The sequence below is a fragment of the Solea senegalensis genome, linkage group LG6 (assembly GCF_019176455.1).
Source record: "Solea senegalensis isolate Sse05_10M linkage group LG6, IFAPA_SoseM_1, whole genome shotgun sequence".
NCBI lineage: Eukaryota > Metazoa > Chordata > Actinopteri > Pleuronectiformes > Soleidae > Solea > Solea senegalensis.
In genome coordinates this window covers 15,449,476-15,467,065 of record NC_058026.1, presented here as the reverse complement: position 1 = coordinate 15,467,065, position 17,590 = coordinate 15,449,476, and the positions used below count along the sequence as shown (strand labels likewise).

The 17,590-nt window shown below is 41.7% G+C and overlaps 1 protein-coding gene across 1 annotated transcript in view; it reads left to right on the top strand.

Annotated features, from left to right (window-relative positions):
• LOC122770540 (collagen alpha-1(XVII) chain-like) overlaps positions 1 to 17,590 on the top strand; it is a 21,948-nt gene continuing 4,358 nt past the window's right edge. Inside the window, exons 1-45 of the mRNA XM_044027449.1 lie at positions 1 to 148; positions 2,278 to 2,345; positions 3,286 to 3,690; positions 3,778 to 3,825; positions 4,124 to 4,177; positions 4,253 to 4,300; positions 4,436 to 4,582; positions 4,691 to 4,789; positions 4,884 to 4,949; positions 5,048 to 5,122; positions 5,235 to 5,285; positions 6,994 to 7,158; positions 7,262 to 7,336; positions 7,434 to 7,481; positions 8,425 to 8,547; positions 8,635 to 8,931; positions 9,174 to 9,224; positions 9,479 to 9,505; positions 9,605 to 9,631; positions 9,709 to 9,771; positions 9,857 to 9,952; positions 10,038 to 10,100; positions 10,659 to 10,694; positions 10,779 to 10,832; positions 10,922 to 10,993; positions 12,655 to 12,717; positions 13,345 to 13,416; positions 13,576 to 13,602; positions 13,700 to 13,735; positions 13,931 to 13,966; positions 14,054 to 14,170; positions 14,285 to 14,413; positions 14,500 to 14,571; positions 14,680 to 14,730; positions 15,289 to 15,351; positions 15,442 to 15,501; positions 15,624 to 15,650; positions 15,736 to 15,777; positions 15,915 to 15,986; positions 16,417 to 16,458; positions 16,597 to 16,665; positions 16,774 to 16,905; positions 16,988 to 17,083; positions 17,231 to 17,371; positions 17,454 to 17,537. Of these exons, the coding sequence (XP_043883384.1) occupies positions 2,288 to 2,345; positions 3,286 to 3,690; positions 3,778 to 3,825; positions 4,124 to 4,177; positions 4,253 to 4,300; positions 4,436 to 4,582; positions 4,691 to 4,789; positions 4,884 to 4,949; positions 5,048 to 5,122; positions 5,235 to 5,285; positions 6,994 to 7,158; positions 7,262 to 7,336; positions 7,434 to 7,481; positions 8,425 to 8,547; positions 8,635 to 8,931; positions 9,174 to 9,224; positions 9,479 to 9,505; positions 9,605 to 9,631; positions 9,709 to 9,771; positions 9,857 to 9,952; positions 10,038 to 10,100; positions 10,659 to 10,694; positions 10,779 to 10,832; positions 10,922 to 10,993; positions 12,655 to 12,717; positions 13,345 to 13,416; positions 13,576 to 13,602; positions 13,700 to 13,735; positions 13,931 to 13,966; positions 14,054 to 14,170; positions 14,285 to 14,413; positions 14,500 to 14,571; positions 14,680 to 14,730; positions 15,289 to 15,351; positions 15,442 to 15,501; positions 15,624 to 15,650; positions 15,736 to 15,777; positions 15,915 to 15,986; positions 16,417 to 16,458; positions 16,597 to 16,665; positions 16,774 to 16,905; positions 16,988 to 17,083; positions 17,231 to 17,371; positions 17,454 to 17,537 (3,679 nt within the window). The 5' untranslated portion in view covers positions 1 to 148; positions 2,278 to 2,287. The remainder of the gene's footprint in view (positions 149 to 2,277; positions 2,346 to 3,285; positions 3,691 to 3,777; positions 3,826 to 4,123; positions 4,178 to 4,252; positions 4,301 to 4,435; positions 4,583 to 4,690; positions 4,790 to 4,883; positions 4,950 to 5,047; positions 5,123 to 5,234; positions 5,286 to 6,993; positions 7,159 to 7,261; positions 7,337 to 7,433; positions 7,482 to 8,424; positions 8,548 to 8,634; positions 8,932 to 9,173; positions 9,225 to 9,478; positions 9,506 to 9,604; positions 9,632 to 9,708; positions 9,772 to 9,856; positions 9,953 to 10,037; positions 10,101 to 10,658; positions 10,695 to 10,778; positions 10,833 to 10,921; positions 10,994 to 12,654; positions 12,718 to 13,344; positions 13,417 to 13,575; positions 13,603 to 13,699; positions 13,736 to 13,930; positions 13,967 to 14,053; positions 14,171 to 14,284; positions 14,414 to 14,499; positions 14,572 to 14,679; positions 14,731 to 15,288; positions 15,352 to 15,441; positions 15,502 to 15,623; positions 15,651 to 15,735; positions 15,778 to 15,914; positions 15,987 to 16,416; positions 16,459 to 16,596; positions 16,666 to 16,773; positions 16,906 to 16,987; positions 17,084 to 17,230; positions 17,372 to 17,453; positions 17,538 to 17,590) is intronic.

Here is a 17,590-nt window from a genome sequence, read left to right as displayed (position 1 = left end):
TGAATCAGACAAAGCTAATACATAAAGTCTGCAGGCACATGTACAGTCTGCACCTGGACTTAATGCGATAAAGTGAAGAGGACAAAGTGATTATTTGTCTCTGATGGGTGCAGACGGCTGGTTTATTTTTGCACAAATGATATAAGAGGTGAGTCAAAGCTTAACTAAATGATTTTATCTGCCTATTGTTAATGCATATATAAATATATATTGTTAACTAATGTTGCATGTTCATACCTGGTACCAAGTACAAGTTACAACCGTAATGAAGAATGTCATCCAAGTTTATTGCTTTGCTGAAAGATATAATGTAAATTAGCAATGAAAATTATAGAGCACATGGTAGGGAATGCAATAAAAAGTATCTAAGGAATATCAACTTAATTAATTGAGTATATATAGATAGATAGAGAGAGATAGAGAGATAGATAAATAGACAGACAGACAGACAGACAGACAGACATATAGACAGATAGATAGATAGATAGATAGATAGATAGATAGATAGATAGATAGATAGATGTGACATGTGCACACACAGTGTTAGGGTTAAAGACGTTGGCTTCTGTGCCATCTTGTGGGTGAAGGCTGTATTTATTGCGTGACCAGTTGGGAGAAACATTGTTTGTGCCCACAGCAGCTGCCGCTCCTGAGCTTGAGGCTTCTCTCTCTCTGAGGCTGAGAAAACATGCCCCAAAAGACAAGTCACTTCAAGCTAAAAGCTGCGCTGAATGGAAAAAAGCATATTTGAGTTTTGAGAAGATTGCTGCAGCCCAGGGGCAAACAAAAAGGTCCATGTTAGTGTTTGACAAAAACAGATTTTCAGCCAACTGGCTGACTGTACACGTACAGCTGCTTTTACCTGGATCTGTGCAACAAAAAAATAAAACTGAACAAGCCCTTGGCCCTCATTTATTTATTTTTTTAACCTGACATTTATGTGTTTGCAGGTAATCGTGTCGTAATAACAAATTGCTTATAAACGTGGGAAGTGTGACAGCTTGTTTAGGTTGTCTTTTCTTGTTGACCTTTATTTATACAGGTTATCCCATTGAGACCCGGGGTGTCATTTTCAAGAGAGACCTAAACTTGCAAAATGTCAAGTGAATAAAGAGATTACAAAGCTAGGAGCAGGAGCAAGTTCCCAAAGATGTCCTCTCCAGTGACTATACAAGAATTTTTAGGAAAATGACTTTTTGCCGAGCTCTGTGTAGACAGAGGGGACAGTAAAAGAAATTGTACCAATGCAATGATGAGCAGCTGACCAGAGAGGACGCGGTGCAATGGCGTGTGAGGGGCCTATAGCCGGTCATGAATCTCAGCGTCCCATGATAGATGGCATCCAACAAGAGGAGAGATTGAGCACAGAGGCATTCATGTAAATGATATCTGAAGTTTTCTTTGGTTATGGATGTGTTTTGATCTATGATAAACAGATGTGTAACACAGCTGGATAAAGCTGTTCCCATTAGAAAGTGACAGATAATTGAGAGACACATTTAAGTTGATGATGATGAAAAAAAATCCACATTTTAACCCAATACACAAGATACAAAGGCTGGAGCATATGTTACTATTATGAGAGGAGTTTAAGGGGAAATGTAAGGGTCCCCAGACCCAAAAACTTTGAGAGGCCCTGAGTGAGGACAGTTCAGGCTGCAGGAACGAGCTTGGACCTAGTTGTTGCCGATAGTCTAAGGTAAGACATCGTATTTAAAGGGATTTTGCTGCTGCTCCTGCTGTGTAGCCTGTGTGGCTGCTGATCCTCAACGTCCTCTCCACATCCAAAGCAAAACTCGTAAAAACAACCCACAATTGTGTTCTGTTGGTTCTGTAGGTGGTTAAACGATAGTAAACACTGCACATTACAATGTCCTCATAAATGTTCATAATAATACAATAATTATTTTGTTATTTACTCTACACCTGCCTCTGCCTACAGTAGGATCCACCTGCTGTGCAGATACATCATATCAGATCTCTTGTAGTTACGTTTCTTTAGCGCTTCACCTCTTTGTGTCTTTCCTTGTGACATAAAAGGACAGCGGGGCCTTCAAGGAAAGACACATTCATCAAGCGAACAATAGCCTCCTGTCGTTTCTATACAATGACGCGGCAAACCCTTTCAATCAATGGCATATATGACTTCAAAGGAGAGAAATATGACCAGAGCCAAATGTGACTTTGGTTTACTCCAGTCCAATAATGAAAATCCTGTATTTCACATAGCATGACTCTCACACACTCTTCCTGTATACACCCTGTCGTTTTCAACAGATACCGCTGGATGGACAAGCTAACCACAACCAGGAATGTTGGGAGTGCTGGAGGCACTGGAGTAAGAGGTAAGATGTGTGTGTGTTCCTGCATCTTCATTGTTCTCTGCTCTCCGCTCTTCAATGTAAACACGGTGCAGCAATCAATGTGTTCTTGTATGTTTGTCTTTGTGAAGACCAAACAAAACATGCTAACCAGAGCGACTGAGGACGTCTCATGGTTCTCACAACTTTTAAGGGCTTTTTGGGGATTAAGACTTTAGTTTTAGGGTTAATGTTAGAATTAGGTTTAGGCTTATTTGGTTAGGCATTTAGTTGTAATGGTTAAGGGTGGGGTTAGACATTAACTGGTTATGGTTAAGTTCAGGCATAGGCTGTCTAACATGATATCATACCAGTAACTGACCAATCACAGTCCAGTTCACAGCGAGAGAGAGAGAGAGAGAGAGAGAGAGAGAGAGATCAAATCAATTATGTTTATGTCAGCTTCACCCAAAAAAAATACTCCTGTACAATAACTGTCTGAAAAGTTAAGTAAATTGTCTAATCTGAGATGATGTTACTACTTTACTTATTACTTATTACTTTACTTACTACATTTCCAAAGTGACATAGTTGCCAAGTATTTGAGGCAAAATGATCACCAGCAGGAGGAGGATGAGTAAATAGATCTCAGAAACATGAGATGACATGTATCTGTGGATCAACACCCTGGACACTTCTCACGCCTGTGTCGTAAATCAGTCAGGGAAATATTTTATGAATAAGAGTCTTATTGGACATGTGCAGGCACAGTATGCTGTCAGACAAGCTGAGTCTTTCCTTGGGAATGTAATTTAATAAAAACAATTCAAGCTTAAAAGGTCAACCATTAACTTTGACTGTCAAGTTCTGTCAACTGAGCTGGAGAAGGATTTGCAGGCAATTGGATGTGAGCCATCCAGTGGGCAGTTTTCTGAGTGCTTTAATCTCAATCCCTCCCCCCCCCATGTGCTATTTATCCCCCTAGGTGATTTTTCACTAAGTGCAGGTGAGTCAGGTGGAAGATCTGCATCAGGAGGCTCTGGTGTCACAAGCAGCTCTGTGGCGATATCATCCAGAAGCTCCAGTGGATCTGGACTAAACAGAGGTTCTGGAAGCACCAGCTTCACTAATGTAGGAGCTGCTGAACCCATGACAGAGATTGGGGCAGGTGGAGGAATGTCCTCCGGCATGTCTTCTAGTTTTGTGAGTGGTGGCAGAGAGGGGAGAAGGGATGGAGGTCTCGGTGGTGTTACCACAGTGACCAAGACCAGCTACAGCTCAGGTGGATCTGGAAAGAGAGGATCGTCCTCTGCAGCCACTTACTCGCCTTCTGCAAGAGAGAAGAAGAGCACGACCGCGATGGCAGCAGCTCTCTCCGACGTGTTCGATGGTTGGTTATTGGTCAGCACTTACACGAGTTGAACAAGAAACAGTAAACTGAAGGTTCATGTGATTGTTTTTGATCTCCGTGTTTCAGACAGCTCAAGCACAAACTCTTCCCCTGAGTATAACAGGAAGGTGTACAGTAAGTGATTGAATCCTTTCAGTCTCACATACAAAAGATGCCCATCACTTATAGGTTTGAATGACACCCATTAGCAGTTAATCCAATCATTTATTTTATTTAACAGATTCCGGATTATTCTACAGTTTAGTTTCAAACAAAAGATTATGCTCAGAGTGGCAAAAGTGAACAACTCATTTTCTTTTCTTTTTGACCAAAATTTCAAATCAGCACTTGGACAATTCATTATTTATGTAAATCCCACACAATGGCAAAGTACACCACCTCGGCTCACACATGTAAATGTGTTTTCTTGCAGGCACATCAACTGCAACTTCAAGTTCTGCCACCAGAGGGAGAACTCGGAGCAGAGGTAGGCATTCAGTGACTCGTGCAACAGTACATGACCATTTCATGATCACTCAGTGACCATGTCGTCTTTTCATAGAGAGTGAGATCAGAGCCCGACTTCAGAGTGCTTCTCCACCAGCAAGTTGTGAGTGTGACTTGCATTGTCCATGTCTATACATAGATCTGTTACTACAGAGTTCAGTTACATTATATCCTGTAATTATTAAATCTAGACAGCAGTGTGAGGTAAAAGGAAATGTTCCTCTGTGGCTCCCTGCAGGGACAGAGCTGGACGATGTGAAGCGTCTGCTGAGAGGAAACCACTCCACCAGCACCAGCCCCACACAGTCCCCCAACAACACACTGCCCATCCCCAGGAAGGCTGGTGTGGAGGCCAGGACCATGTCTGAGAGCTCCACGACTACAGGTTCACGTTCCACTCAATCTATTCATTTGCATGTCAAAAGTGGGAGAACAATGAGGACCCTGACAAATGCTTCCTTAAAGCCTAACATGTTTCTTCTGTTCATTCTAGAGCACTATGGCAGCATTTGGCCTGGAGGAGTAAGCAGCAGTTACAGTTACAGCAGCAACCCAAACAATCTGTCCACTTCCTCCACTCTTTACCAGTCAGGTCAGCAATATACTCATGGCCTAATAAACTAATTAATGCAATCGTACATTACATATGAAGTTCCTGCAGCTGTTAATGGTTGTGTCCTCTCCAGGAGCTCAGAACAACCTGACACTCAGCTCTCCCTATGTGAGCAGTGGATTATCTCCCAGCAGCACTGGTGAGCCTCTCCTCCACCTCATCTCACCACCCTCATGTGTTTCACATCTGAAGCTGTGCACCGACAGCAGTTGACAATGTTGCTTTTCTCTGTTCCAGTGTATGGTGTTCAGAATAATCTGGTCAGTACTAGTCCCACTGCTCTCTCTCCCACTGGCACCAGCACTCAGATAGGTAAATATTTAAAGTTGTTTATTTTTATGAGCTTTTTAATTGTTGTTGTTTTTTAAATAAAACTGTCAGTTGTATTGATCTTTATTGAAGATGTCTTCTTGTCTCCTCACAGTTTATGGCGTGCAGAAAAATGTTTCTGGCACTGGAATAAGCACAACCACAGGTGAGACCTGGAAAGATACTGTATATGATACACGGTTAGGTTAGGTAACCCTAGGTTAGGTAACCACTACATGGTTGGTGTAGTGATTAGCACTCTTGCCTTTGCAGCAAGACGACCTGGGTTTGAGCTCTCCCCGTGTGTGTGTGTGTGTGTGTGTGTGTGTGTGTGTGGCTTTTCTCTGGGTTCTCTGGTTTCCTCCCACAGTCCAAAAACATGCAATATGGGGATTAGGTAAATTACTCTAAAATTGACCATAGGTGTGAGAGTGAATGGTTGAATGGTTGTTTGTCTCTGTATGTGGGCCTGTGATGGACTGGTGAACTGTCCAGGGTGTGACCCGCCTATCGCCCTGTCAGCTGAGATTGGCACAGCACCCCCTGCAACCCTCCTGTGGAGGATAAAGCAATAGTGGATGGATGGATGGAATATAATATTCAAACATTTGCCTTTATTTATGTGTTTGTTATGCTGTGCACTTTATACATTATCTACTGACTTGAAATACAAAACTTGATGAGGCAGAGACAGAAGAAAGAGATTCTGTCAGTGATGACATGTTTATAGAACTACAATGTCATTTATATAGCAGCAGCAGAGATTGTTGATAAAGATGACACTGATATCAACTTTAATTATAGCATAACAATAATAATAATAATAAGGGTGATGATGTGATATGAATTATAATAATAATAATAGCCTCAAAACTGGATCTGGATCCTGCAGCCTGCAAAGATGCCAATAGGAATAACAACATCCGTATAAAAGAAGTAATGTAATATAATGGCAGATTGACAGATTACAATACTGAATATATTGCATATATCACAGCTGCATATTAAAGCTGTTGTCAGCGATGTCATCTTTTGGCTCTTTTCCATTGCTGTTGTTAGCATTAGCTTCTGACAAATAACCTATAACCTCATAGTGAATAAGTGCTCCACCGCCAAACATGCGGTCACACAGGGAGGCCTCCGTGTAGAGCTCTGGCTCCTGATTGGTCAAATTGATTCTGGAAATCATTTTCTCATAGATTTACTGTCAGAGCCTAATGCTACGTTCACACCAAATGCAAATTTTCAGATCACTTCAGTGACAATAAATGATTATATTCTAAATTTTGTAAAGCACTAGAGTGGTGTCTCTTATCCTAGTTCCCTAGATCAGTACTCAACGAAAGACTAGAAAGAGACTTTTTAGAGCATCCTGTAAATAATGGCTTACAGTAGTTTTGCCTAGATGTAATAGTAGCATGAACAAGCTTTTCAGCATCCTTTAATGACAGGATGTTTCTTTTTTGTTCTGTTGTGCAGGTGAAAGAAGGCTGACTAACAGACTTATTGTATGTGCAAATCTGGGTCAAAACAACTCAACTCAAATGTATTTATAGAGCAGAATGACGTCAATAGAGTAAGCAATTCCAAGCTTCAGGTCCATTGAGCTGTCACTCAGTAGCCAATCAGCAGGCAGCTTTCTAAGGCCCGTAAGAAAAAAAAACACAGCACAAAGAACAGGTGCATTTTCACAAAATAAAATACAATTATACATGTCCCCAGCATATATACACAAACCTGCACCCTTGGTTAGAACAGTCCACTTATTAAAAACATGTCAGGTTTAAATGTGGCTCAGGCTCCCCTGCATTAGATAAATAGTTTAGCATCCTTACCAGTTGAGTTGTGAATGTTGTGTTGTTTGTTTCTTACAGTGAGGCCCAGCAGTCCCAGCTTTGATGGAGCTCCAGGCAAAGACTTTAACTTTGTGCTGATAGAGAAGGAGAACGTGCCCATCAAAAAGGAGACAGAGAGGCTGGTCATGACCAAAGACACAGGGAAGCAGTTCATCAGCTCGGCTGCACCTCTCACTTCTGCTGGTAATAGCAAATACTGCAAAGTAAAGGACTTCTGCTACCGCTATGATTTGTAATGCTAATCCACTGTTGTTTATGCCTTGTTTTATAATATGTTCTCACTTAGTGTCCTACTCTGATGACTCCCTGAAGAAACAGAAGTTATCAACCAGCACAATGGACGAACTAGCAGACGCTAAATGTAATTCGACGAGTTGTATTGAGTTTTATTTCATATATTACACAAGACACAGTGCACTTCCTGTTTGCCATATAATTCATTTTGATTTTGATTTAAGATGATTCAGCGCTGAAAGTTGCAAAAAAGGACAAGGCCACATATGCAGGTACAGTGTATATATATAATAATAATAATATATAAAATGTACTCGTAAACACAAACATAAATTATATGAATAGAAGTTAAAGCTGCAGTCAGTGATGGCCTGTTACAGATGATTGGCCTGTTTGTGAGGGGGCGGGGCATTTATTCACTGCCAAAACGCATTCATTCATTCATTCATTCATTGGATAAAAATGTTGTGGGATACTCTTTCTATGTTTCTCCTGGAGTTACTGTCAGATTTTCATTCAGATCTTGTATTAAGATCCATGATTACAAGTAAACAACATGTTCATCACAGCTGATGTGGATCCTGGGCCAGGACAGTGACATCCAGACCCATGGTGTGTGTCTGGATTTAAAAAAAAGAAATTAGGTTTCTGTTCACACATGTAAAACAATGTGGACACACACACTGAATGGGGACTAACAGTTAACCATGCTGTCACTGAACAACGAGATGTGAACAGTTGGGCATCCTCTGTCATTCTGCCTGTGAATCCCAGACTTATGGCATATCTAAGGTTTTGGAGAAAAGGGGGAGACGTCAGGTCAAGACTGACACCTAGAGTCGACCTTGGGGAGGACTGCGTAGTAGTGTTATCGGTCCTTTTCCCCAGTTAGATCAGGTTCAACAAAGATACAAAGAGGAACACTGTAGATAAATGATGGGGCCAGGGTTACACAGAGGCCTTTGTGATTTGCCAGTTTCAGCAAGTTTTTCTCTCACAAAACCACACACTTGCAACTCTAGTGACGTTATTCTTACCAGGCTGTAAATTACATTAAATATAAGCTAATAGTACCATAACATTTTTTCACTATCTCAACATTATGACTATACTATTACCACACTGTTGCTGTCCTGGCATGTAAGAAGACCATTTACGAAAGACTAAGTATATAAACTTTTCTTATTGTTTCTTGTATCTGACCTTTTTCGTCAGAGATTCAAAAAGATGAATTTGGCTTTGGCTGGTGCTCCTGCTGCAGCTGGTGGAAGTGGCTGTTGGGCCTCCTGCTCGGCCTCCTCCTCCTCCTCGGACTCCTCTTTGGGCTCATTGCTCTGGGTAGGAGAATAAAACAGGTTTTCCTTCATGAGGGTGAAGAAGAGGTGATTTTTTCACATGCTCACCATCTTCTCTCGCGTTTCAAAGGGGAAGAAGTGAAGCGTCTCAAGAACCGCGTCGACGCATTAGAAGCCAGCGCGGGCACGGCCTCAGCCACGTCCAGCCGATTGTCAGCCTCCTCAGGCATCAACATCGTCGACCCACTGGAGTCGTCGTACATTGGCAGGAGTTCTGGTGGCCTGACCCGCTCTGACAACACAATCAACCTGGGAGCTGCAGGGTCAGGAGTGGGTGGTGCAGGCGGGCCAAGACAGGACAGTGCTGTCCTGCAGAGGACCATTCAGCAGCTGGTCAGGGCTGAACTCCACTCAGATGCTATGAGAGGTACAGACTGAACTACACACACACACACACACACACACACACACACACACACACACACACACACACACAGAGGGTTTATTGATTGTGGTAATATTGACAAATAATGCTGACAGAGCTGAATGTGCCTCTGGAGCCAGTTCTTACTGCAGAGGATGCACCAGAGATTGAACTGGATCTACTTGGAAAAAAAAACCCTGTAAAACTGCAACTATAACTGATTATAACTTTGTTGTGTCTTTTAGAAACACTTACACACGGTCTAAAAGGGGAGAGAGGAGATTCAGGACCCAAAGGTATGTTTGCACAGATCCTAGCAGACTTCAGAATACAGGTCACATACAGTGGCAAGAAATTCACAAATATTAAAATACAATATTATAATAACCGCAATCATTACACGTTCACTGTGGTAGTGGAAAAAGTAAGTGAAGCCCTGGAGTAATGACTCTATGAAACCAGTTTATCGGTTTGATTTAAAAAGTTATTATTAGTTCAACTCAAGGGTTTTATGCCAGTGTATATCATAAGTTTGGCTGTTCTGTTACAGGCGACCCAGGGGCGATAGGACAAAAAGGTGAGTTATGAATCCTAATTTCATAAACACAAAACCCCAGGACTGTTCTAATCAAACTCTTAAAATGGGAACCATCCAATAAAAATGTGTGTTTTTCAGGGGAAAGCGGTTTCCCTGGTCTGCCAGGTAAGACAGAGACACTGAAAACAGTGACCCACTGTGTGTTCTATCTGTTTACGCTCTGTAACATCTCTTTTGTGAAGGTCCCCCTGGGCAGATGGGTCATTCAGGATTGGATGGTGTGAGGGGACCAAAGGGAAGTGCAGGTAATTTCCAGTTTCACTTGTTTTCTGTTGCTTTATGAGGCAGAGGGAAGAGTCTTGGGCTAAGTTCCTCCTTCATTGTGACCAGGTGAACAAGGTATTGAGGGACCACCAGGTCAGAGGGGCCGGGATGGACTGATGGGCCCCCGCGGAGAGACTGGACCACCTGGTTTTGGAGAGAAAGGCAGAGTACAGTTTGTGTCTCTCCCCACATTAAATCAATGGCAGGTTACTCGTTTTACCTTTGATAATGAAGCTTGATTTTACAGGATCTCAAGGAGAACCAGGACGTCCCGGTCTTGCTGGTGTCGTTGGACCTGCTGGGCCAAAAGGTAAATTTAAAGGTTATGATGAAATTGTAAATCTTTTTACTTAAAAGACTTTTAAAGACAGCTCAATTTGCGCGTCATTCGTTCAATCGTCAATTAAATAAAATGGAAAATGAGCGTTTCCCGTTTCGTCCAGTTTTTCCATCTCACACAAGTTATGTGATCCGAAGGATGCGTAAGCCGGAAGTGACTGCGACAGGCTTTTTGCCGGAAGTAAGAGGGTCACTCTGAAACCAGAAGACTATCTATATAAAGTATGTGCATCGTTTTCATCAGCTGGAGCAACTACATTGATCTCTATGTCCAGTCGTCAGTGAGACCAGAGCGCAGGGACCGTCTGCAAAGTGCAACGTCCCTGAAAAGAGTCACCAAAATACAATGCAGTGTCGCCAAACTCTGTAAACTTTGATTTAATGGGTTCAAAATGCTATGGCTATTATTTAAGTGGTTTGCAATCATGTTACAGCACGAGAGAGATCACAGAATATTTTTTTAAAATATTGTTTAAAAATCAACATTTATTGATTTATTATTTATGAAACTTATCCTTGTTTGACACAGGTGACGTGGGACATAACGGTGTGTCAGGAATCCCCGGTAGGAGCTTCATATTTTGTCTGTGTTGTTTTTTGTAGTGACTGAAAGCAGTTTTATTAAATGTGTTTATCATTTGTCTGTCAGGTTCTCCTGGTCCAAAGGGTTACCAGGGTGAAGCAGGAGCTCCAGGAGTTAAAGGTTCTTGTCACATTTTTCATTGTTGGCCTATTCACAGTAAGTAAGTAACTCTTGTATGGACAGAGGTTTTACTGACCTTCTAAATGCAGGTGACAGAGGAAGTCCAGGAGTGCCAGGGACCAAAGGAGAGCAGGGAGAGTGGGGTCCACGTGGACCCTCAGGTGGGTTTGATGAATGTTATTTTAAAAGATAACAATTATTTTTTGGTCTATGCTTAAATATATTTCAGGATGAGTAAATCAGAGCAATGTCTCTGATTTATAAAAATGATCTTTTTGTAAATAAATAATCAAACAAATGCAGCCAGTCTAAAGTCTGATTGGTTATAGCAGTGATCTACTACTTCTGTCTAAAATAAACACATCATTGATTCATTTAATAAATAATGAATGTACAGTGTAAACAATAGTGAATATACAAATACATGAAGAATGACAGAATTCACCTTGGATTACAAACTCTCAGCCTCAAACACAATTTGTTTCCGGGACAAATTGTAAAATCTCTAACCAGACCACTTTTGACAAAACCATAAAAGAAGAACTCTGGTTGTCTGAGGAGGACGGAGCGTGTCTGCCGTAGATGGACGGGGAAGCAGACTGGTGTGTGTTGCACGCACACACACACACACACACACACACACACACACTAGTTGGTAGGCTGAGCTCCATATTGCGACATGCAGAGAGAACTTCGGCCCAAGACAACAAGCCCACACAAGGGCAATGACAGGTCCCGGGCAGGGCTACTCTGGTACTGAGTGAACTGAGAGGGGAGCTTATATACTGGGTTGATTGGTGATCAGAGGCAGCTGAGTGCAACAGGTGGGGAGAGTTGGACTAATGAGCAGGGAGTGGCTGGCAGGCAGGCGAGGAGAAGGAGGGGCTGGTGAGCTGAGGTGAATGAGATCATGACAAATACTGCAGAAAACTGTAAGGAATAAAAACAAGGTTTGTTAAAAACTTATTTCTAAAGCATAAAGGGCAGAGGTCTCACTTGCAATCTCCAATTTGCAATAAGTTATTTTGGTTGTTTTCTTTTAATTTACAGATTCATTTTGCGCCATCATTTTTATTGTGACTATCCGTCCATTTCTACCGCTTTAACCACCACATATGAGGGTTGCCTAAGCCTACCTAATCCCAATATTGCATGTTTTGGACTGTGGGAGGAAGGTGGAAAAACACACGGGGAGAACATGTGAACTCCATGCAGAAAGGCCCTTGTTCCAACCAGGTCTCTTTTGGGTTACACTTTTATTTTGAAATACCTGAAATATCGTCACTGATATCATATATCATATTGCCTTCCCCTCCTGATCAGACCGGACACTCAGTGGCCCCCAGGTCATTTGAGTTTGAGACCCATGTTATAACACATGTAAGTTTTCATCAGGCTCTGACATCCCATCAATGACAATTACAAACGCCATTTTCCTTTAATGATCCTGTTTTTGTCCCATTGACATGTTCATTGACATAAATATCTACTGTGAGTGTTGCACACTCTGCTCGGAAGATTTCATTTGTGATTTGAAAAAACATATATTTTTATTTATTCATACTTGTGTCAGTACTTAAATTGTACACTTAAATTGAAATTAAGTCAATTAAATTTTATTTGTATAATGCCAATTCATAACATTCATTATCTCAAGGCACTTTACATAGTAACGTTGAGACCTTATGTTAGTATAACAAGGTTATATCTTGTTATACTTACATGAGGTTAAACAAGGTGTAACCTGACGTTGCTTGAGTGCAAAAGAATGTTTAAAGTTCAAAAGGAGCCTTTAGATAATTCCTGTTTTCATGGTTCAAAGGTCAACCTGGACAAATGGGACCACAAGGCCCTGCTGGACCAAAGGGGGCTAAAGGAATTACAGGTGAGGAGAGTTATGATCGTCCTAATTTAATTTCCCATGATGCTCTCAGAGTCATGTGACTACTGGCATTACTACAATGACATGGCAAAGAACAGTCGTACAGCAGGAGTCCCCCAGTTCAGTTTCCCCAAAGATCATATTATCTCAAGCATGTCAATACAACCCATCAAACGTGTATCCCTTTCAAGCAGATTCTGTTTTTATGCATCAGATATCTACAGCTTCTTTATGACTGTGATCTGACGAGTCATAATTACAGCTCCACTATCTGTAATTCACCTCAATTTGGGATAGATCAGAAAAAAATAGTCATAATGGTGAAATGGAAATGAATTAGACTGTAGATAGTGATTTTGGATCAGTGCTTAATAATAATTAATCACATAATAAGCCCATGTCAGCATGTCAGTGAACTTCTCTGTGTAATATGGCAGTCTAACGACAAGAACCACCAGCATTAAATCACAGCCGGAGTAACAAACATCAACTCCCCTGCTGTGTAACCAACGAGTAAAACACAGGACACATTATTTGAGTGGTTATAGCTAGTGACGCTGATATTTATACAAACTTCAGCAGCAGTATGTTCTCCTGTTGTTAACTAAGGTTTTTGGGTATAAATTGCAGGTGACACTGGTTCAATGGGACTTCCTGGTGTCAGAGGGCCACCTGGACTTCCTGGAGATGCTGGTCCCTCAGGTACCTCGATGCTGTCCATGTGGCAGTATTCTTAATCAGTTGTAAAATCATAACATTGGTTTGTATTTAATATACATTCAACCTGAAATGTAAATCACAATAACAAAAAGGGAAAACACAACAATGACATGAAAACTAAGTTGTTGCTTTTTCCTCCAGGAACCCCCGGTCTTCAAGGACCCCCAGGTATGATACTACAATAATATAACAGACAGTACAATGGTAGAGTCCTTTGTTATAATATAAATGCATTTATAAATATGTTTCTGGTTGATTACCACAGGCATTGCTGGGAATCCTGGACACCCTGGTGCTAAAGGTATTTTCTGACTTTCTAATGAAGACTTTCCTATTTAAAGCCGGAGTTGGGTCAGAGCATGGTAGTCAGGCAGCAAGGGCCGGATCAGAGGCAAAAATCATGAATCATTAACATCAGGGGAAAGGGAAAGGATTTCTAGCCAGTCTTGACTTTGCCTCTTTATGTTTTGTGGTCTGATATAATGCTAATTTTCAGGTGAACCTGGTTTGCCTGGTAAAGTCATCAGTCCAAGTAAGAACTGCAAACGTGTCCATGTTGTGTTGATTATCATGATTGTGTACATTGCCTGCTTCATGTCTTTTTCTTCGTTGTTTCTAGTTGGCTCTGATACTGTGGCCATCCCTGGACCTCCAGGAGCTGCTGGTCCTCCAGGCCCTGCTGGAGCCCCTGGTTTGTCTGGTCCAATTGGTCCTGCTGGTCTCCCGGGACAACCTGGTATTCAAACGCCTCTGATAAATAATGAGAAACTGATGTAGAATATATTTTGGTGAGGATAGATAAGTGGACAGGTGGCTGTTCCTGTGATGGTGCTCTGCCTCAATCATCTAGGTCCTAAAGGAGCACAAGGGGAGAAAGGAGACAGGGGAGACAGAGGAGAGAGAGGAGCACAAGGTAAACCTGGTGAGCCCGGCATCAGCGTCACAAGTTCAGAGACTGTTAGTGCCACCCGAACTGGTCGTGAGTACTCTCCATTTACAGTAATGACTCTGACGCTATGTGGTGCTAATATAATTTACACTGTAAAATGTTTCCATTTCTGACAGACCTTTCATCAGCGGGAGGATGGCCTGGTCCTCCAGGACCTCCAGGTCCTCCTGGTCCTCAGGGTCATCCTGGTACGTTGGAAGCTCTTTGTTACCTATGGTATTCTCAATTTAAACTTAATGCTTAAGTTCTTAGATCCAACTGAGCGTGAATCAAGTGTTTCTGTCACCGTTGTCTAGGAGAGAGCACACAAGGTCCTCCAGGACGCAGAGGTCCTCCAGGAGAGCCAGGTAAACAAGAAAGAAAGAAAGAAAGACAGAAAGAATTTCAAAAGTCTAACACAATTATAGTGTAAAACTATTAAACCAAGGGAGAAATTCCATAGGAAATAAATCAACTCAAAAGTGTTGAACTCGAGAGTTTGTGACTGATTAACAACCTAGCAACGAGCTAGCATCACTACTCTCAGACATAACAGTGTTAATTGTGGTTTGTGAATGTGCAGTGTCTAAATTCACGAAATCACATTTAAATTTTGTCTCAGATTGTCTCAGGTCATCTATTGTGTATTGGAACTAGCAATGAAACTCAACAATCCACTTTTTTTAACCTTGCATAAAAACTTCTAGGCTGTTAATGCACTCATCAAAGCAGGGATTGAATGATCTTTCCAAACTAGAATTGTGAATTATGGAGGTCTACTTACAAATATTAGCTTGTTTTTGTGGTCAAAAACCTCATAGTTTCTGCAGAATGAGCCAGTCTACCAGCTCTGGTAATCAGAGCTGTAGTGGACTGGCTCGTTCGTAATAATTTTTTATTATTAACTTGCGATTCTTACCTCACAGGCGTTGGCTTTCCTGGACCCCCAGGAGAGAGAGGAGAACCTGGTAGTTTTGTGCCTACATCAGGTTGGTTAAAGTAAAGAAAACTTACTGTATACTGTATGTATACTGTACATGTCATGTTTGGCATTGTCTGAAGCATTTTTCCCTCTTCAGAAACCTTCTTTGCTGGACCACCAGGACCTCCAGGTCCCCCCGGCCTGCAGGGTTCAGCAGGTAGCTTCATTAATAGATGCATTAAAAGAGTTTTCTGACTGTATTTTAGGGAATTGTGAGCTCAAGTTGGTCTTTTCCACTTTAATTTATTTTGCTTTTATCTATTTCTGTGTTCTCTTTAGGTGACAGAGGGCCACGTGGTTACCAAGGTGAGAAAAACAGCGAACCAATTCATGCATCATGTCGTTTATGACTGTCGTGTTTTTTTTCTAAACAAAATCAACAATGTTTCAGGTGAACCAGGTCAGCCAGGTCTTCCAGGAGAACCAGGTGTTGGTATGTGAACTTTACTGTTGATTTGTTTATTTTCAAACTTATCGATGTATTAATGAGATATCTATTGTATTGTGTGTTTTCACATTGGTAAACCTCTGAACTCTTTCAGTCTGATCAGTCAGTGTTTTGCTTTCTAGGTTTCCCAGGTCCGGTTGGATCTCGGGGCCCACCGGGTCCACCGGGCCCACAAGGTCCTCCAGGACACAGAGGTAGAGTTTTCATGTTCTCCCTTGAAAAATAGTCACATTCTGTGTGTTCTTTTGGTCCTTATGAAAACAAAATCCCATAATGCCTTTCAGGAAAGCCTCATAAATTTGGCAGGATGAATTGAATATATGCATGGTCACTTCCAGCTGTCACCCAAAGATGCAGAGATGTTCTACAGTCAGTGTCTGCAGACGTTACCAAGAGTATTTAGCAATGAATTATGGAATTCAGTGGAGGCTGCGCACAGATGGATGCACCAGTGAATCAAAGCATTTAGAATTTTATGTTCTAATAACAATAAATGGTTCCAAAGTAATATCTATTTTTTTAATATCTATCTTTTTTAAATGACATACATAAAAATCACTGGAAAAGTTCATGTTGTATGTATTTACACAGCCCAGAGCCTGAGATTCTATCACATTATTTCAGGTGATCCAGGAGCAGCAGGATTCCCAGGAGCGTCCTCTAGTGGTAAGATCATGAGTATTAACTCTTTATATCACATATGTTTAGACTTGACGTTTATTTTTCTTATTGTAAGCAACCATGAGTATGATTGCTTGTCTATGTGACATTAAATCGGTGATCTTGTGTCTTTTTTTTAACCAGATAGTTCCTTCAGTTCTGGCCTGAGGGGAAGAGATGATGTGAGCCAGTACATTGCTGATTACCTCCAGAGTAAGCTCTGCAACCGGGTGTCTATTTTTTGGTTGACAATATGTAACTCCTCTTGTGAAAGACCAAAGTCATGTGATCTGTTTGTGACCATGTCTTCCTGACTTGCAGGTAGTCAAATCAGGGAGTATCTAGCTGGACCTGCTGGACCTCCAGGGCCTCCCGGTCCTCCGGGATCCTCAGGTTATGCAGGGGATGGAATGGTGGACAACGTGGCCAATCAAGTCCTCGCCTACATCCAAAGTATGATCAGTTATCACACAGGATCAACTGTTTTATACCAGATGTGAAAATGTTTTCTGTTAGCTTTACCTTCTGTATTTAGGTTCAGGTCGAGGATTTAATGGGGCTCCTGGTCCTCCTGGCCCCCCAGGTCCTCCTGGTGCCATCTCTACCAGCGACATCATCAACCTACTACAACGTAAGTGTCATCTGAGGGTGATCACGTGTAGTGAATTTTGTATCTGTTCTATTTGTCATCATGTGTTTGTCATCATATTCACATTGAACTTATATGACGGTATATCGAGCTCTTGAAAACAAACAATATGACTGTGTTCATGCCCAGGAGAGGATGTGAGGAGATTTGTTGCTGGTCCACCTGGTCCACCCGGTCCACCCGGACATCCAGGAACTGGAACCATTGGCAGCTATATCAACATAGAAAACCAACAGGAGATTGCTGAAAAGGTGCTCAGCCTCATGAACGGTGAGAGGAACTTTAGCACCTTTTCAAATGTGATTTGTTTAGAGAACAAAGATGAGAAGGACTCTTGGTTTTCTGTCACCAGACAGGGGGGTGTTAGGTGTCCCTGGACCACCAGGACCTCCTGGGTCTCCTGGGTCTCCTGGTCTTCCTGGAAACGTGTTATCAAGTAAGAGACACAAAATAAAAGTAAATAAAAAAATCAGCCCACCCACCATTAAG